This window comes from Vanessa tameamea, chromosome 8 (genome assembly GCF_037043105.1).
Source record: "Vanessa tameamea isolate UH-Manoa-2023 chromosome 8, ilVanTame1 primary haplotype, whole genome shotgun sequence".
NCBI classification, from domain to species: Eukaryota; Metazoa; Arthropoda; class Insecta; order Lepidoptera; family Nymphalidae; genus Vanessa; species Vanessa tameamea.
In genome coordinates, this window is record NC_087316.1 from 7,461,393 (window position 1) to 7,482,682 (window position 21,290).

At 36.5% G+C, this 21,290-nt stretch overlaps 1 protein-coding gene and 1 long non-coding RNA gene across 11 annotated transcripts in view; one reads left to right on the forward strand and one right to left on the reverse strand.

The window, feature by feature from the left end:
* LOC113399815 (RNA binding protein fox-1 homolog 3) overlaps positions 1–19,239 on the forward strand; it is a 70,179-nt gene extending 50,940 nt beyond the window's left edge. For 5 of the 10 annotated variants that reach the window (XM_064215641.1, XM_064215634.1, XM_064215638.1 and 2 more), the window contains 12 exons: positions 7,678–7,932; positions 8,153–8,398; positions 8,484–8,537; positions 11,492–11,584; positions 12,657–12,711; positions 13,546–13,566; positions 14,577–14,724; positions 16,079–16,139; positions 16,236–16,256; positions 17,408–17,580; positions 18,223–18,286; positions 18,484–19,239. In XM_064215641.1, coding sequence (XP_064071711.1) covers positions 7,681–7,932; positions 8,153–8,398; positions 8,484–8,537; positions 11,492–11,584; positions 12,657–12,711; positions 13,546–13,566; positions 14,577–14,724; positions 16,079–16,139; positions 16,236–16,256; positions 17,408–17,580; positions 18,223–18,286; positions 18,484–18,528 — 1,233 coding nt within the window. In that variant the 5' untranslated portion in view covers positions 7,678–7,680 and the 3' untranslated portion in view covers positions 18,529–19,239. Of the gene's footprint in view, positions 1–7,677; positions 7,933–8,152; positions 8,399–8,483; positions 8,538–11,491; positions 11,585–12,656; positions 12,712–13,545; positions 13,567–14,409; positions 14,513–14,576; positions 14,725–16,078; positions 16,140–16,235; positions 16,257–17,407; positions 17,581–18,222; positions 18,287–18,483 lie in introns of all 10 variants that reach the window. The other 5 variants (XM_064215637.1, XM_064215643.1, XM_064215642.1 and 2 more) reach the window with 5 other exon arrangements.
* Positions 18,921–19,626, reverse strand: LOC135193386 (uncharacterized). The gene is made up of 2 exons (XR_010309204.1): positions 19,254–19,626; positions 18,921–19,121 (listed from the first exon to the last, which is right to left on the reverse strand). It is a non-coding gene; the product is annotated as an uncharacterized LOC135193386 (long non-coding RNA).
* Positions 19,627–21,290: the final 1,664 nt, after the last annotated feature.

The window sequence follows — 21,290 nt, forward strand, 5'->3', positions numbered from 1 at the left end:
CGTGTTTTCGTGTCGCCGCTCTTTTTTAATGTCCTATTTTATATATCCAGAAAATAAACGAAGGTATTATATACTATATAGTCACGATATATGAGCTTCCCATTATAAGGATAAGCCTAGACTTTATTAATTAAAATCGATTGAGTGGTGCTCTGGGTACTCAAACAGATAATATTTTTAATTATTTTGGCGTTGACCTTAATTTCGATTATTATACGTACGGAGATAAATTAAAACACTACACGTTTAGACAATCTCTCGCAGCCTCTTTGTTTGTTAATTATAAAATCAATTATAGATTTTCATAAATATCAATATTTTCTTCATATTTTTATGTTTCAAGTGTGCCTGTGCACACTTGAAACATAAAAACACTGTGTGAATTTAAAGGCATTATATGGAATTACTTCAAAAATTCGGTCCTAATTTATGAATGTCATATATTAATAGGAGAAGAGAAAACTACTTTTAAGCCAATAAGGCTAAGAATTGGCATATTTAAATTTTATAAAGGGAAAGAGGGTAGAAAGCTAAGATTTATACATAATGTGTGTTATAAATACTTTATCAAATAAAAGTAAATAAATCATATTTTATGTACATATTGTCAATGACAACACACGTTTTGTCAAACCTAATCAATAACGCATATTTAGACATTTCTTTGGATTTTTCCAGCTGGTCCTTATCTTTTCTTTCTATCAAAACAACGCATCCTATGTTTTTATTAGCAATAAATTACGGTCGATTTTGACCAATGGACGACCATTAGTTTATATGAAATAAGCTTTTAACAGCTGGCCTATTGTTAATTTATACAACATTGTATAATGTTCAAATAGTATAATATTGAGAACAAGTACCACGAAATCATACATATGCATAGCCATAGAGTCTTACCCTGCGAGAGGGGTAGTCCGCAACTTCGGCTGAAGCTGTGCGCTTCGCTAAGCACTGTAAATACTCTCTTAGTCACGTAGCGCTACTGATGAATATTAATATATGAAATAATATTAACCTAAAGAAATTTTACTGAAAGTAAAGCTCCACCCGCTCCCGTTTAAGCGTATCCCAGCCGATAAAATTGATTCTGTAATATGTATAACCTATTAATAAATAAATTAAGCGATGTCTGCTGTATTAATTTTGTGAAGGTATTCTTCTCATTGTTAAACCACCGCTTTTTGTTTGTCATAATTTTAATTTAAAAAAAAAAAACTACTACTTTGACAAACACATTAAAAAGTTTATTTTGGTTTGTTAGACAGGTTTTTTAATTAGTGATATGATCGTTCGTCGGTCGGTAGTGATAAATATGCTTTCATGCTTTCATAATTATAGTGCACAAATAAAATATGCATGTTCGAGCTTTGTTTCACATGCACCGTGTTCGGCGCGTGTTTACGAATGTAAGGCAGGGCTTGCGACATGACAACACAAGAAGGACCGGGGCTGCAATTTAACATTCCTTGGCACATTCTCCACCCGCTGTTGACGTAACCCCAATTTATTTGTGTTTAGTAATTGATGTACCAAAATGGGTCATTCAAGTACATAATATAATGGAATCACGTTAAAATAAACAAATGAGTCGGTCAAAAATCGTCATTAAAAATCATTTAGTTATTGCTATCGTAATTTGAAGCGTGATAAAATAATATTTGAAAACAATCGAATTACGTATTTTTGTGTCTGGCTTGTATGTTGGTAGTGTAATAGCTGTAACCTGTAAATCGGATGTAGATAACATTTTAATAATTCAGGCGAGCACGTCAGCCAGACTACGGAAGACTAGGGTTTCATAGTCAAAAACAAAACCCTCTTAATAGAACTAATAACAACATTTCGTAATTTTCAACTGTTGTTTAGTTTTAATATTGTTGGGGCCAAAGTTAAACCGTATGTCTATGACAAGATGAAACATAATACAATGATCAATCGTTTCAAAAATTATTAATTTCACCTTCAGTTACATTGTTTCATTGTTCTACGCGAATTGAACGTTAAATACATGAATAGATTCAAATTTCTGTTAAAGTAATATAAAATAAATGTGCTTTTCCGTGGCGACCGCTTCTGCATTTTATATTATGTCGTCCAGTTAAGATCAATTACGTTTAATTGTCCGTGATATAATTATCTAATTGTAAGCGGGGTGCCGGGTGACACATACGAGATATTGAATTCTATTCTTTTCACTTCATGTATCTGTTTTAAGAATAAACATTTTCTTAGATATACCAACGAATCTTTAGTCTGAATAATGCGTTCAACATGACGTGTTCCCCTTACGTATGTGTGTAATTTACACAATTACATTATAGTTTTTTTTAGGACTTTTTTGCTCATTGTTTTCACGATTTTAATATACGTACATAAAATATAATTGGCCACAATTAAAATATATTAATATTTTTCTAAGAATTAATTCGTCGATCAATATCTAAAAAATCTTTATTTTATTTATAAATGTGAACACACTATTTTGAATATAAAAGAAATGTTTGATCTGTTTAAATATTTTTACGCTCGTTTAAATAAAGATACATCGCCAATGCGGATAAATAAGTTTTAAGTAAAATATTCATGGTATCGTGGAGAAGCAAACGATTTTATTTCAAAAAACAATTTTATCTAGAAATCAATAGATGTAGGTAGTGAGAATGTTGTTAGTTCTGTATTAAATTAAGTATTACTTCGAAATACTAATAGTTTTTCTGAATTAAACACTACACTTTTTACATTTTACTTACACGCGAATAAACCATTGAATGAAATGCTAAAACTGTATAAACATTTTATTTATACCTTAGAGCAATAACCTTCAGTATTTGAAAAGCCAAGATAGTCCCGTAGATAGAACCCATGCATCTGGGCCGAAAATTGGGTTCGAATCCTACCAACGACTAATTTTTAATAGTGTTTTATCGGTGTTGCGTTATGTAAAAATTCATCTCGTTCTCGGTGATGAAGGTAAACATTAAGGTGAAACCTGATGTGTTTGAAGAAACCTTTGCACGGTACTACAACAATTAGCACTTTAGATCCAAGACTCTATTAACATGCCACTTGGTCCTGATTCCTTGTAGAGCTTAACTCTCATGTTCCCTACATCTACCTCTCAATGCTATATCACACACAAGTGACTATTAAATATTAATGTTATTCCTTTTATAAAACTTAGAATATTTATTCAACGTACAAGTGTGCAAACGTTCGATGCTTTTCATCTAAATAAATAACAATTTACTATTTTAATTGTTTCTAGCATGATCGTATATACATAGTTTTGATATTTTAATAAATCACGTCTCTAATTTTAAATATCGTTGTCGTCGATCCCATTATTTATGACATATTTGTCTTCCAACATTGATAAGGGTAGGGTCAACAGAGACTTCGACCTCTTAAACACTAATTTATATTTATGTATAAATTATAATTGCCATTTACGCATCAATCGCCCTGATAATTAGGAGGTACTCATTTATTAACTACTATTTAATGTGTTTATATTTAACATTCCATTGAAGTCGATTTAACATAACGCTTTCGCTCAGTCAGTCTTTCAATCTTTGGTCTTTTAGGGTAAATTACTATCAACATGAGCTGTTGTTGAACATCTGTTTTTGGAAGTAGGGACCAACATCACAGTTGAATGCTCGACGAATTACAGAGCCGCTCTATAAAAAGTCAGTTTGTTTACGCGGGAGCTCCAGCTTGCCGGATATGACTGGGCCGTGGCGCGCCGCATGTGTAAATGATCTTTGTAAATTTTCTTCATGCTTTACTATGTTGTTTATGCACCTACTATTTTATTGCCTATACCACGAACTTGAGTGACTACGATTATTTTTTAATGTTCTTCAGTTTATGTGACACTTCATGTATTTCATTATTTCGAATAATATATTAAATAAGGTCTCATATGTAGCCAAAATTGGAGATGCATGACTTGTAATACACCTGGTAAGAGTATCAAGGTGGACAATTATAATTGAAAATAACAAGAGAGCTCTTCGTTCCCGCCCAAGACTCGAGACTCTCCAGTTAGTGTCGTATATAATTTGCAGCTGTGTTCATGAAATTCTTCTAAATATATCCGACCGTTCTAGATTATTCTACTCTTATATATATTGAGAGATTTTATAAGACGCTAGATGCCAGCTTATTGAGCTCTGTGAATTTAATAAAGAAGCAAGTTTTACCGTTTCTCCTAGATATTAAATTCTCTACATTAAGTAAACTGTTTGTGCTACATAGAAACTCTTATGTACCTATTCACTGCTACATGATATCTTCAACGTAAGCAAACCCGCAGCAACTTTACATTTCAGTCTATCTCTTTGTGTAAGTTATAAGAATACTATTCAGTCAAAATTTCAGTGGTGCAATATTGAGTTTGCACAATTTGAAACAAATTAAATAAAAAAAAATCTTACAACACAGCTATAATTGCAGATTATTTATATCATATACAAATGAAAAGTAAAAGAATATAAATACTTATCGTTTATCATGTATATATAAGCTATTTATTATAGCTTATTAAATAAGGTTTAACCTAATCTCAAATGACAGAATTGAGGCTTTTTGTCAGCACATTTTGCAAATATAATAACGTCTCGTAGTTAGTTAAAAACCGTTAGTCCGTTTTTGTGGCGCTATTATTTACCATTACTTTGTAAACAAAAGCTCCCAGTTCAACGTTGGTACGACTCGATTGAACAGCAAGCGTTATTATAAATATCTTCAACACACCCCGCAACACGCCACTATTGACTGCTTCTCTATAGAGGACCATCAAAATGAGCCTCATGACGCTTTTAACACCGTCGACCTTTTGTAAATGAAACACAATGAGAGCAAAATTCTGCTATTCATGGAAAATGTATTCATTTTAATGCCTGGGTATAGCTGCCATTGTCAAATTTCCTTGTGTATTCTTAATGTTTTATTGCTTCGTGCTTTCATATTGACTAATGTATATAGCGTGAAGTGAGTGTTTTTGGTTCACATTCTTAGAAGGTAATTAATTACCGTTATTATTTACGGAACGCTTTGTTGTACGCTATCAAAATGTAAAGGTAAATTAAATAAAAGCGATGCAAAGTTTATGTAACGTACTTGCTGCGAGCAATAATTAAAATATTAAAAAATGCTTTCGATACGCAAATCAGCATCTTTACATTGCGAAATTATATCTAGGCTGAGACAGGCGCGGTCAGGAGAGCTCGACGCAATTGCGACCAATAACCACTTCCTAATTTTCTCGTTTCCGCAGCGGCACTGCGCGCCATTTGCTACAATGTACTACATAGACCCGTAATCATAGTCTATGTATAAAATAAAACTATAACTTAGTCTTCAGTTTTACATCTGCTAATATAAAAAATATATATATTTTTCTTTGACTATGAAGTGAAAACTATTGAAGTTAACGGTATAAGACTATGAACCATCCAAAGAGAATCCTCATTATAGGCTATTAGTTTTTGAACGGCGTTGATTCTTCTCCTTTTTTATTCAATACTGGGTCACAGCTACAATAGCAGATTTTGGTCATAATTATTAATATACCAGTCGTCATTTTATTCAGTCTGGTGCTGTATATTGAACAGCATCATATGAAGGTTCCTATTTCTTACCCAATCGGCTTAACTTCGTGATATTAATATTATTGAACCTATATTGAACAGCCAGCCCTAATTAAATAGAAACTTTTTTAAGACTTACTACTTTCTTTGATCTAAATGAAGGTTATCAGTATCAAAGGAGCGTTGGATAAGGGTCGTATTCGCAATTTAATTTTGTATCCGAAGAGTATTAGATATATAATATAAAATAAAAGAGAGTGGGCGTTCGTAATAAAACGTATTCCTAATGTATTGCAAAGTGTTCGGATATTATATCTCACGATGGATGTAAACGATATTTTAATGACATAACCGAGTTCATTGAAAGAAACAAGACAATCTTGCAAATTGTGATTATGAAATATTGAAAAATTCTTCCATTTAAATACATTTTTTTATTTATTAGTACAAGACACAAATATCATCTCAATAAAATTATTATGGTTATCATCGTTAAGGCTATTAGTTTTTGAACGGCGTTGATTCTTCTCCTTTTTTATTCAATACTGGGTCACAGCTACAATAGCAGATTTTGGTCATAATTATTAATATACCAGTCGTCATTTTATTCAGTCTGGTGCTGTATATTGAACAGCATCATATGAAGGTTCCTATTTCTTACCCAATCGGCTTAACTTCGTGATATTAATATTATTGAACCTATATTGAACAGCCAGCCCTAATTAAATAGAAACTTTTTTAAGACTTACTACTTTCTTTGATCTAAATGAAGGTTATCAGTATCAAAGGAGCGTTGGATAAGGGTCGTATTCGCAATTTAATTTTGTATCCGAAGAGTATTAGATATATAATATAAAATAAAAGAGAGTGGGCGTTCGTAATAAAACGTATTCCTAATGTATTGCAAAGTGTTCGGATATTATATCTCACGATGGATGTAAACGATATTTTAATGACATAACCGAGTTCATTGAAAGAAACAAGACAATCTTGCAAATTGTGATTATGAAATATTGAAAAATTCTTCCATTTAAATACATTTTTTTATTTATTAGTACAAGACACAAATATCATCTCAATAAAATTATTATGGTTATCATCGTTAATTTTTTTCTGTTACTGGAGTGATTTAAGTTATAATCATCTGAAGTTAACTTTAATTATTTATTTGAAAACATTTCTATATTGTTTATTGTATGTTTAAATTGCTTATTAAAGCCTCTCACACATTTATAGTTATTTATATTATTTTTATGATAAATTATACTGATAACAAGTTATTTACTTCAAAGTTCGTAACATCATAATCGAGTATATCTTTATTGAGGTTACGTACATCTAAATTTTACCAATTATATGCTGTGATGTTTTTGTTGTTTTGGTATGTGTCAGCTACTCTGTGTCTATATTTCATTACTCAGTTTCGATGCGTAGCCCAGAAACGTCAACTCTAAGCGTCGGTATATTTATTACGAAGTAATTAGTATGTACTGGGTAGCGGCTGATATTATTTAGAATTTCGATGGTTATTTTTGTAAAAACACACATAACTTTGCTTGCAAATCAAAGCTCTTTGCTTTACAGCTCTTATATATTTTTAAAGATAATTGTTTTTTCTTCAAAATATTTTAAGCTTGATACTTTCCTTTATTAAGGAAATTATAAATATAAGCTTCCTGCTAATTATTTCACTTTGAGACGTTGAGATTATTTTAATAAACGTTTTAAAATACGATGTTTTCCTTTCATATTGTATCATTCAGTACTCATGTAGGTACAGTTGGGCATTTAAACTACAACTTCAAATGTACAAATTTAACAAGTCATACATTACCAAGTTTATGCAGCAAGTAATATCATTGTTGTCTCTTTTCTGAGTATAAAAATTAAAAAAGCAATTACTTCACTTCTTTTATATATATAGCATGCAACCAGCATTCTATTTGTGAATCGTATAATATGTTGTGAATTAAACACTACATTTTTTTTACTTTTCACTTACACGGAAATAAACCATTGAACAAAAATTGCGCTTATATGCCATTGACCCATGTTTATAATATTGATCGGTATTTTCCAGCACATGGTGGGCACGGGGATGGCGGCCCCGTTCCCGGCGGCGGCGGCAGCTGCGGCAGCTGCGGCACAGTTCGCAGCCAACGGGGACCTCAGCGGAGTGAAGGCGGAGAGCGGTCCCACGGCACCGCCACAGCCCACACTCGTCAAAAGTGAAGGCCCGCCGTCACAAGCGCCTCTTCCAACAAACAATTTTTCACCGCAACCATCTTCGCAGGCACATACACAAAATGCACTAGAAAATCAAAATAATAATTCAGTAAGTAATAGTCTTAAAAAATTGTTACTGTAACCAAAGATTGCACTCTATAAGAGAGTGCTATATTAGGTAGCTTAGAATACAACATTCACTATTATTCAACTAGTCACAACTAGTCACATATTATTCAAAAAGGAATCTTGAACAGTGTTCTCCCTATTGCTAAATATGTGCTATCGTTTTATACCGTTCGCTCATATTGGCGCCGATGTTTCGACAGCAAAGCGAAGGAGAGTCGAACGAGGAGAGCACGCCCGTGAGCGTGGCGGCGGCCGTGGCGCAGCAGGCGGCGGCGGCGCACGCGGCGGCGGCGGCCGTAAGCGCGGCCGTGGCGGCGGGCGCCGCGCCGCCCGCGCCGCCCGACAAGACCCTCGTGCCCGTCTCGCAGGCCTCGCAGCCCAAGCGACTCCATGTCTCCAACATCCCCTTCAGATTCAGAGATCCAGACCTTAGAAACATGTTCGGGGTACGTACGTTGTTACGCACGGCATGTATCGATATCGCTGTAATTAGGAATAAGGAAAATTAACAGGAAATCTTTTATATTTCAGCAATATGGCACAATACTTGATGTAGAAATTATCTTCAACGAACGAGGTTCAAAGGTAAGCATGACTTAGAGACGGTCATTGAACTAAGTAGCCCCCTGAAATCAGTATTTGATTCCTGGGGGCTACTTTGATGATGATATATTATAATATAAGCCAAGAAGCAATAGATAATAAAATATATATGTATTCGTTTAAAACGAAACAAATATAAGTATTTATTGCTTCTTTTTTGTACATTTTAGGAATGTTTTCTTTATATTTATTGTATTGCCATAATATTGCTATAAAACTTATCATACAGCGTATATCTTATAATTATAATCCGTACCATAATACGTTATTTTAATTATTATTATAATTAATACAAAAATGTATTTCTAGCATACTCATATAAAAAATAGTGGGAGAAACAAAATTAACTTTGTTTACGTTCCTGAAATGTACGCTAATGAGCGCTTTACAGCTATTACGTACCCATACATATGTATAAGTAACCCAAGATCAGTTTCTACGTTAAATTGTCAATCGGTCGCTGTGGATAGGATCGGATGTGCGATAGCTGTGGAGTGCAAATAGCATTACTTTAATATCTGCTGCCCAAACTTAAGTAACAGTAATTTGGTTAATTCAAAAGAAAACATTAATTTAAGATTATAATCTAATTATTTTCATTTTAAGCAACTTTACTTATCCTAGCTTAACAAAAATTCGAAGGCAAATGGGCTTAGTTTTAATAATAATCGTGATTAAAACAAAACTTCTCTCATAGCATATTCTTGGTTTTAATGTTTGGTGCAGTATCTCTAATTGCATTGTATATTATCATTCCGTAATAATTTCTATAAATCTACTGCAATTAAAACATATATTGTAATACACGTGACTTGCTTTTGTAATGATTCAATAAAATTGGAGATAATTGTGCTCATTCTGTTACACACAACCCCCGAGCTAAACTAATATGATAGGACCCTACACGTGAGAAAGAGATTACAATATTTAAGATCCTGTCAAATTTGTCGAGTTCAGAGATTGTGTACAAGAGAATTTTGAGTCGAAGTTAAAAAGTGAGTCACATGTATCCATGTCTTAACGGCATCATCTACAGTTTTTTTTCACTTTATATGATTCTCAAAAAACAACTCACAGTAAATGTCAAACCCTAAATAGTAAGGCATATTAAGAAAGAAGTATTTTACAAGAATTTTTCAATAATTGATTGGATTGACCGCTTTTTCGTGTTTACTGCTTTCCTTGTGTCAGTTTGGTGACCGCCCCTACAGTAGTCCATGCTCGCTCATGTCTAAAACGTATTTTACTCTTTTGATATAATAGCTCCAAGTTATTTTTTCTTCAATGCCTCACATTGGGATATGCCGTATTAGAGAATGATGCATCGTCACTATAACAGCTGATTTTCTAAATCATATTTATAGGACAGCTCTATTATTCAACACTAATAAAATTACATTAGACAATCGAGCAAACTGCATTGCCTTCGAACGTCTCATTTAACGGATAGACGATGTGATTGTACACTGACTATGTTTGAATACTTGTTGCAAACGGGGACTTGGACGGAAGCGGTTGCAGTTTGCGCGATAGGATTTTCTGAGATGTCTGATTCACATGTTTAGATTGGTATTTTTTTCTGCAGATTTTTAAGTAATATTTATTTCTTTTTAGTCATACGCTTCCTAACAAGGGAAAATGATTCATTAGTTTTGGGCATGTCAACTTTGCTGACCCTATGCCGTATTAATCAATTGTTAACGCAAACTGTACTTCCTAGAAGTAACAATGGTGCATCAATTATTATTAGTTTCGCTTATCTTGAATGTCATTAGCGTCTTCCTCGCCTATCGGATCGAGTTCTGTGTCGTTAGCGATTGTTTGTTGTGTATCACGCGTCTTCGACCATCGCGCCTCGTGGGTAACGGCGTGGGCAATGGAGGAGCGCAAGCTCTGCTTTCTTTTCATATTACATCTTCGTCTTTCTGTCTGTACCCTCTTGTTCTACATCCACTTTTTTCTCTCTGTATCCATTCTTTATTTAATTCAATTCATGCACCCCGTGTTAATGCGATGATAATAGAGCTGTCATGCTTTTATATTTGTAAAAGGTCTCGTACAATCGGCAACATGTTTGCTACTTTCACGACTCGTCTTCCACTGTATTGTGTGCTGTGCTAGCTGCTTTTTGTATCTATGGGTTATCACCGTGTAATGACAGTAGCATCATATCCTACGCACGAATTAAATGATATTGTCAAATATTTTAATGAATTTTAGATTAAATTTAATATGTTCTATGTATAGTATTTTATTAGCGTTATATTAAAATATGTTAATGATATCACTTGTAAAAATTATCGCAAACTTATTTATTATTGCTTTTAATTGTTATTATTCAATTGCTGTGTTTAGCACTGTACAAATAATGCACACAATATACATACCGTTACGATAAAATAGGACAGGCGATAGAGACTGGCAGGCAAATTAGAAAGAACCAAAGGAGTCTGACATAGAATCGCTAAATAAGTGCGCACAATACAGACCTTCCATGGGCAGGCAAATGTTTAAAGTATTCCTATAGTAGACAAATGTAGTTCCCTTGCATGAGCGATGACTATTAGATCAAATTGCAGCTAACACTTCATGTAAAGATTTCTAGTGTTTTCTAAAGAAGTAGTGTCTATCATATTAGATAGAATAATCCTTATGATATTTTCGATATTCACACAATGATACAAACTCTTTCCAATAGATCGAACTGCTAGGTCGAGCGACATTATGTATTATTTACTGTAATCCGAACGCTTCTGTGTACCCATTAAGCTAGATTCCGCTCAAACTATCAACGAAATCAAATCAATAATATCCTATCGATTATTTCACTAGAATATTTAAATAAAAATATGCAATGCATAAATGTTAATTTTTGTTGCACGTTGTTTTTTGAGCGACGCTGTTTTTAATGCATGTTTTGTCTGTCTTGCATGCAGGGATTCGGTTTTGTAACATTCGCAAATAGTGGTGATGCGGAGCGAGCACGAGAGCGTCTACACGGCACCGTGGTTGAGGGCAGAAAGATAGAGGTGTGCATGACTCAATGAATACCATCCGTAGCACTATGTAACTTTAACATCCCGCTCCTACGCCCACCGCCCACCGCAACCTGCGCTCGTCTGCTCTGTAGTTACTGCCATGCTAGTGCCGAGCCGGGCCCGGCCCCGCATATTAGCACTAAGTATGCCCTCTTATCTAATCCACATACAAACCTTATTTATTTTATCCCTTTACTCTCTAGACGGTCATTTAATATGCCGATCGAATGAGAGAGTGTCTCACAGAGAATGTAGAACGGTCCCTACCATCTCGATGTAACTCAGGTAAGACACCATACACAATATTTTATACTTCAGTGCGAGTACTGACTGTATTTAATGAAATTTATTCTATATTAAAAACTGAACAGCCATATTTATTGAAGTTGTACAAACAACTAATTTATAAACTTAATAAAATGGTATATTCGTGCATATAAGTTGTAATCAAAATCGCACCTTTAATAATAATAATAAAAAAATAGAATACGTTAACTGCACACACACCGTCTAAATATTAATTTATGACTTTATTTATTTTTATCCCACACAATATATTTATTGGACCTTTTATTTAACGCACATTGTTTATATTCCAACGACGACGTACCCGTACCCGGTACGTAAACACCGTACCGTCCTTTTCCTTTTTATATAATAAATACTTTTCTGTTGACTACTTGTCACCCTACCTATAAGGTCTTTTGTTACTTTATCATTGAAGGTGCGAAACTTTTCCTTGGAAGTGAAATTGAATATCTCCATGTACTTGTTTTAGGGTAAAGTAATAAAATATATTTTTTATTTAAAACTAAAATAAATGATGTCTTAATAAAGCATTATCTCCTTTCTATAGTTCCTATATAAACGATAGGTTCGAATCCTATGAATTTATTGCAATATTATTATTTTTTTTATTTTTATACGAACTCCCAAGTTTGTGTTTATATTAAAACACCCACTTAATAAATTTATAATTTTAAAGTCAACTAATTTATTGTTTACCCCCGTTACTTCTTACTCTATAAATATATTCTGACATGCCATTTAACTCTGAAACCAGGTTAATAACGCTACAGCGAGAGTGCAGACGAAGAAATCGCCAGCGGTTCCCAACGGTAAGCTATTACATACATTATTACTTAATTCGCCAGTCCCTTGTGTTTGTTCATTAACCACAAACTAACGCTGCACTAAAGTCCCCAATAGTACAAAATAACACGAGTCTATCTGATATAATTTGTTTGTAATATGTATTTTAATATAATGCATCTTAGGATTTTCTCTTTTAACCCATCCAGATATTCTGGCTAGAAACGGATCAGTTCCCACTCTGGGTGAGAGTGCTGGCTTATACACATCGGTGTTGTCCATGTTGATGTTCCCGCGTTACGTGTTAGATCCGTTGGAATGCTCGTAGGTGAATGCTGTATAGAGAATGAGTCGCCGGCGGCCGGAGACAGCCGCCCCGCACGCACCTCACGTTCCTTGTTTATTTCATGTCATACCGGGCTCCCAACTAGTGTATTCATTTTAAACGATACGCCTTTTCTATTATTTGTTAAAATTATGTTTCATTAAATGCCAAATAATATCTGCACTGTTGTAATGTTTTACGCTTTATAAAGTAGCGGGTCATTACGAAATCTACGTGCTATTGTTTCATGCGTTTTTTGTTTTATTATAACTATACCGCGGACTGTCTCCGGCGTCACTGTTGCCTGACAAACACTATCCGAATAACACCAGAACTAGTGGGCTTGTTAGTTTTCACTTTCATTACGAAAATATTTCCTCTATCTTAAACTATGTTGGAATGAATGCGATTTCGGCCTTGCACTATCAATATTTCCATTCTGTAGTGGAGAATGTCTTCTAGGATTGTTTCATTGTATTAGCCTAGCGACACCGAGGCACTACGAAATTGTAATAACTCTGTTTATTTGTTTCAGTGTGTGTCCAGTGGCCCGAAGGTGAGCCGTCTTCCCTACTTCATCGCTCATTCCTCGACCAAAGCTTACGCGTTACATTGTTATAATAACATTCATTCGAGCATGATCTTTTCTTACTTATGTGGTGGGACTATGGTTTATTAGTACTATTGCTCGATGAGATGTTGTATGTGACAGATCTATTTCGAGGCATCTGTAAAAATCAACCCTAACGGCCATGCTTTTTAGACCAGAAAGTAGGTACATAGGTGTTAATCGATCGCACGGTGGTGAGCATTACGATCCTCTTGATATTACGATTGCAGTCGTGCTGTAATGTAGCATGGCCTTGATTCGCCCGGTACTCTGTCTATGTCAATAATATATATTCATCCTAGTCATTGAAATTGCATTTTAGTGCATCGTAAATAGTAACATAGATTTATTGTTTATTTGTGATTAATTGTTGAAAATAACGTTTTAGTCATTGGGGTATGCATCTAATTTAAAAGGGAATAGCTGCTACGTTACTTTTAATAAAATAAGGAATTTCTCGAAATAGTGTCAAGATTTTTATTTAAAAGACATTTGTCACCGAATACGGTCAAAATTGTCGTGTCCGACGATCGCAGTCGTACATAACTCAATCGCTTCGCGTCAAGGACGATATGATGAGATGATAAAACTACGACTCACCTATGAGCATACGGCGGTACGAACACTACATCCGGGTACGATCCGCGACCGACGCCACCCATAGACAGCGAGCCGGGATTCGCCGTCGGTAGGGCGCAGTGGTCGCGCAGAGGTCGCGCAGAAGTCGCGCAGAGGTCGCGCAGAGGTCGCAGTGGCTAGTCAGTGTGTAGAGGCGCGATGTGTGCGCAGGGCTGCGGGTGTCCGGCGTGACGTGGCCGTGGCTGGGCGCGGCGCCGGCCGCCACGCCCGCGCCGCCGCTCGTGCTGGCGCCGCGCGCCGCGCAGCGACGCAGGTACCCCGCACCCCGCACCCGACCCGCACCCGCATGCCAGTAGCCCTATGTGTGTTGCATGTAGCTCCCGCGGCGGCGTTGCGCGGCGCGGCCGTGCTGCGCGGTCGCTCCCCGCGCCCCCCCGCCGCCGCGCCGGCGCACCCCCACCCCCTCCAACCCGCCGTGATGCCTCGCGCTGCCGCATACGCCTCGCCGTTGCACGCCTACGCACCGTGAGTACTCACCCGCACATCCCGCACCCGCACCCGCACCCGCACCGCCGTCGCGCGTCCCGGCCTCGACGCTCGCCCAGTCGATGTCGCTAACGGTAACTTTGCTGACGACATCGTCGGCTTTGACCGAACACATTTATGGAGCTCGAGCGCTGCGTGATGCACGATTGTATGATCTAAAGAGAAAATTGTCTTTCATTACGTGTTGATAATATCAAAGAGAGTTTTCTCTTTGAATCTCACGACCCCAGCCGTCACCTTCAGTACAGATACAAATCACTTTGAAAATTTAAACAGGAGGCGAGGCTTGTCCTTTGATAACCTTCCCCTTAACCGTTACCATTAAGCTTCCTACCGCATCCCGTCCAACTTCTAACGTCATTGGTATGAGCAAATAATACTTTTAGTTTGTACTAGTAATAACACAACTTACTCACGGTCATAAAACGCTTTTTTGAGCTATAATAAAAGTATTATTCATGGTCTTGATTATTAACTTGTAGTACGTAGTAACTTTTCATAATAACTATAGATTAATTTAAATCGTTCCTCGATATTAACCGTTTAGTAAATCGTTTAGTATTTTGTGTATTATGATGTTTAGTTTTTAATGATGTACATAAATATGATATGTCTTCTACTTATTTTTAATAGTCTTATTAGTTATACGTTTAGTATGTGGTTAGACTAAACAATTATTTGCTAAATGAATGTTGTTGTTCTATTCTTCTTTTCCTTTCTTCTTTAAAACATAGTAAATATGAAACTAATTAATCATTCAACACCTAGAATATATCTTATTCTTTTTTTTTTTAAATAATGGCAGCTAAATTTTCTTCTGCACTAAGATTTGTATAACGCTTAACAAGTAGTGGTGTAGTGAACATATTCTGTAATCAATGTTGCATTTCACCGGTAATTTAAGTTTAATTTTTTTAATATTTATATAACATAATCATATAATGCTAAGAAGCTGTTTGCAGAAGTTTACTATAACCTTTATATTAAATATTTTCTAGGTTTATAATTTGACTTTCTGCGTAATGTTTTTAGTATAAAAATCCCGTTGTAAGTCCATTTATAATATGTGCTATTCTGAAGTGTATATACACTTAATAACTTTATTATTTTTCGTTTAATTTTTGAACTTTTTAAAATTTATATTTATAAATAGCAATAACAATAATCCAGTTTAAAAAAAAATCTCGTTCTATCAAATAACTCTTAATTATTTGACTTAAATCTGGCCGCCTTGTAAACATGGATTCATTAAATAGCTCCTTATTTAAAAAACGTATTGTGCTTAATGTTTTCAAAGTAATGCCTTTAATTTGCTGATCTTTCCAATCCGCAGTGTGTATTACGACCCGTTCTTAGCAGCAGCTGCCACTGCGGACTCCAACTACAGACTCCAGGTAATTACTTCCCGACTAGTGGTGTGTGAATACAATACCCAGTGCGATAAGATGATGTGAGCTTTCGGCCGTGTGACCGTCCGTGTGTTGTTGCAGGCGGCGAAGCCCGCAGCCGAGGTAACTGTCGCGGGTCGCGAGTCGCGAGATCTATAATACTATATCTGTATTTCTATCGCTTTCTAATTCATGTCCACCACGCTAGTACAGTTTGATAATCATTGTGGAGTGAGTGCTGGGATTTTGGTTGCTGTTTATTATTGTATAGTGCGGTCCCGTCGGTCGGTCCACGTACGCAGCGTGCACAATGTGTTGTGGTAACTGAGATGACGCCGTCGGCGCGGCCCTTTGCTTCCCATTCAGTTGATCCCTGTCCGTTAGTATTGTGGTGGGTGACTTAGTCATAGGCGTATGCGCAAGCTGTGAGTTGACGATCAGATGCTAATTGACATCATGCTCCGAGTAGAACATTGAGCCCACAACACTCGATCACGTCTTGTCATTCTCTTAACTACTAACCATCACCAAGTAGTTAGTCTAGTGACTTGAGTAAGACTCCGCGTCTAGTGCTGTTGTAGTTTGTGTCAGAAGCGAATATTGTTTCTTATCGATTACGTATTGCATGCTCATCGTCTGTTATCGCCTCGAATCGATATTTTTCTGCAACAACGAACGATGTCTCAAATACATAAGGTTGCTGCGGAAAAATATTTGATTTATTACAAACCTATTGCAGATTTGTGTTTCAGGAACGTTGCATGTTTATTATGTAAATATATTACACGACGGTTTATTTATTGTGTTTTGATAATTTTTATGCATCACTTCTGCTTTATTCTATCAAACTTAAGTATTATCGGCGTATATACATTCGAAGCTACACCTCATCGATCTCGGAAATTGCGACGCGGTAAGATATCATCTACATATTTCAGGTATTAAACGACATGTATCTCGAAACATACCAGAACTAACCCATGTCCATAATCGAATATTTATATAGCAATTACATATATATTTTATGAATGCGCCTCTGTGGGCTCATTGTTCAAATATATGCAATGCGTCGGAAAAATATAGTACACGATCTAAAATATCGCAGAAGCTAGACGAGCCGAACCGAGGGACCCGAGAGTTCGACGCCAAAAAGATATTTAATAAATAGCCGAACGCAACGCGTAACTTGAAGTCGAAACACGTTCGTGTCCCTCGACGCGCAGCCTCGGGCTCCGCCCCTAAACGATGGTGAGTGTGTCGCGTTGGTGTTCCAGGCCGCAGCGGCGGCAGCGGCGGCGGCGGCGCCCCTGCTCAAGTCCCCGCTGACGACGGCGCAGCACGCGGCGGCGGCGGCGGCGGCCGCCAACTACGGCGCGGCCGCGCGCGCCGCCGCCGCCGCCGTCAACGCGGCGCCCGCGCCCGCCGCGCTCGCGCCCCTCGCCGCCACGTGAGCTCCGCACTCTTTGTTTTTCTCGCTCATCACACCCGTCGCTTACGTCGCCTACCGACTCATCGCTTGCGTTTGTGTACAGCATACTTACCGAGCGAGCCTATCTATGTACAGATCGGTGTCCCGTGTAGGAAATATCGCGACAATCCGATAGTATTAAACTTTATTATCTGATGTCTATGATAATCGAGTACCTGATGTATTCTCTTTGAAACGTTATACACGAGGTGAGCTGAAATGTCATGTTAGAATTCGTGAATTTTAAATGAATGCTGGTTCAAATCCGGCGGATACGAGCACCTCTGAATGTTCGGGTGCTTTATTTGTGTTTATATTTATATAGTGATCATTTTGTGCTCGGCGGTGAAGGAGAAACTTGACAGGAAACGTGCATGTGTTGAATGACATTTCCCAACACGCGTTAACGCAGCGTGATGTAATAAGATCCAACCCTTCCCAGGAGAAGAGACAAGTACAAGCATCTAGGGAAGACAAAAACTAGCATTTATTACTTTGATATAGCTGCTTATATTTTGCATGTACCTATATGTGTGCCTTTACTTTGGGGCTACTATAATAAAATCAAAGGAAAAGGTACTCATCCTCCACTTCGATTTAAATCTGTTTCCGGTTATACAGGTACGGACGGGAGTATGCAGACCCGTATTTAGGCCACGGTATTGGACCAGTGACAGGATATGGGGTACGAATATTATGTCAATTATATTTTATATTTATAAAATTGAGAAACATTCTCTAAATAAACATTGCCAGTCATTATATTCTCAACGGGACTTGGATTTCATGGACTACATATTTTGGTTTACCTTCTAATCGAAAATATAAATTCGTGCTCGATTTTAAACGTAAAAATGTTGAACTAGATACTTTTTGTTGCAGACTGCCGTCTACAGAAGCGGATACAACAGATTCGCGCCATACTAAGCCAGTGGAACAAAGTAGGATTTTATTACTCGAATATGAAAACTTCGTCATCTTTACGTAACATGACAATGAACTCTCTTTGTAAACGTACAAAAATTAATTATAGGTATCAGTAATAATAGTGCTAGCCGAGTACTGTCTAAGTAAGCTTGGATAGCAGTCGTCAAGAGTCCAACTAGGCCCGTCGGGCCAGGAACTTATAAATACCAAAGTCATTAAAATTTCTAACAGAAATAGTTTATTAAGTTGAACTGTATTGTAAATTACGTGGGAAATGCATATACAAGTGCGAGCAGCTAACGGAAATGCAGTCGTTCTTAGATATTTGTAAGAGTTGCACGATGTTGTGCCGACACGTTGTTGATGTGCGGCCTCTTAGAGTAGTTGTTACATTCATACTATTGACAATAGACAAATTCATGTAACGATATATTTAGTGAGCTTTGCACTTGCATATCATATAAAAATTGTAAATATTGAATTCGAACACGTTTTACTAATTTTACAACATACTCTTAATTTAATAAATGATTATTTTAACGCTTCCACTGCGAGTAGTTCGCCGGACAACATTCGAATAGAGTGGTTAGCACCTAGACAGACACACACACACACACACACACACACACACACACACACACACACACACACACACACACACACACACACACACACGCACACACACACACACACACACACACAGCCATACACACACACGCAAACACACAGTCATACACAGACACACTCGCGGTGAGGGGCTGGAAACGGTGTGGAACGGTGTGCTGTCCCCTAAATTTGTTTTACCGTGAAATGTTATTTTTGATACTGTGTTTTATTTTATCTGTATTTTATACGTATACTCCTACATTATAGATCGATTGTATTCGACGCAAGGATACATTTGAAATTCCTCCTACATAGTTTCGGTATGTAGTTAGTCGTTTTGTAGTATATTTTAATAACATTTACAATGTGGTGCGTATAGATAGTGGTGCCATTTGCTCGGTTGTTATTTACACGTATATTTTTCAATTGTTACCTTCTACATTTTGATCGTAACCACTATTATAATTATAGACGAATTTCGAGTATCGTTTGGATCTTTATTGCATAGTCATCTATCGCCGACATCGGTTTTGTAACTAATTTAGTGTGTGTGTACGCACACGTACGTAAAGCATGTCGACGTGAGGCACTATTGTTACTAAATGAATTAGACTAGTTTATTGCGCCGCGCTTCCGACTTCAAAGTCCAAGCGATACTCTATAAATAAGTGTTTATTTCAGTCACGCTGTACACTTCGCTGTCGTTAATAAATAATTGGAATATTTACTTTGCAGTCCTGTAGAGTGGACCGAATCGTTTATCGGTCGTTAGTTCTAATATCTAACTTAACTGGAAGGTAGGCGAGTAATGCTTTAGATGTAGTGTAAGTAAAGAGTACTCTGTGGAGTTCTACATATCACTGAGATTTCTCCTTGTAATTATGTTTAATACTACTTCTACTGTATCTAACTTTACAGTGCTATCTGATAAACCTTCATTTTATGGAACAAATATGCGTACGGGTCCAACCCCTTAGGAATCGTAATGTTTAGATCTAACGTTTGCATTAGAATTGTAAAATATTGTAACCATCTATGGATTCGCTCAACGTTTATACCAAAGCACAAAAACCCATCGATTCATACGTTCGCAGAGCTTTGCATGTCATTCGTTTCTTCTCATTAGATTTAATAGTCTTTCAGTTAGAAAAACTTAAAAAATCTACAAGTTGTGCACGTAATTCGTAATCAAAACTCATAACTAATTAGCTTACCTTCGTTTTATCGTCATACAGATCTGATTTCAAGTGCGCTGTTGCAAAATTGTGTTTGCGAAGGGATTAAGATGCCGTAGATTGTTATTATTTCGACGTATGAACAATTACTGTGCATTTCTTTATGATTTAGTTGTTTTTTTACAGTTTCGTATGTTGCCCGTTGCAACATCGGTATACGTTTCAAGTCATAAGATAGCGCAGTGCCGTCTGCATTAATAGCTTTAATTACGTACACGATGAAGGCGAGCCGCTCGTTTGTACAATAAGACAAAAGGTTCAAAGAAAAATTTGCGGTTTCTAATTACGTCCGTTTAGAATTTCTAGTCTTTTCGCGCACAATCGTATAGGTTTAAAGGTGCTCGCGTTGCTCCTACTGGTTTTATGTGATAACTACGAAGTACACTTTTGGTATATCTGAATTATAAACTGTAAGTTAATATTCTCTGTAGAAGTTCTATGTGTCATATTTTCTGATTGCCGACTTGGTATACTTCACTCACCTAGTAGTGCCACTGGCTTTATGTTTAGGCTTAAATTTATTATTATTATACGTTACTGTAGTCATGTTGCAGCTTCGAACAATACTGTGCTTTATCGCTAAATACTCGTGTATGAATGTTTATCTTTAAGGTTTTAGTTTTATACTTTACTGATTTTTTAGATTTTTTTATGCAATTTTGTACCTAAGTACAGTTACAAGTACACGTGAATCTTATCGATGATTATGATTTTATATATTTTTCGTAGTGAACAATGTCACAAATGTTTGTGTTGAATCAAATTTTTGATTATCGTTTTTGTAATGCAAGTACACATAGCGCATTTTGGACGCGGTACAAGATTAGTTTTAAGGCAAGAGCTCTCTGGCTGCGTGCTCTCACCCGGCCCAAAAGTCGCCACGTGTACTTGATCTCTCTCTATCTCTCTAAATCGATGCTG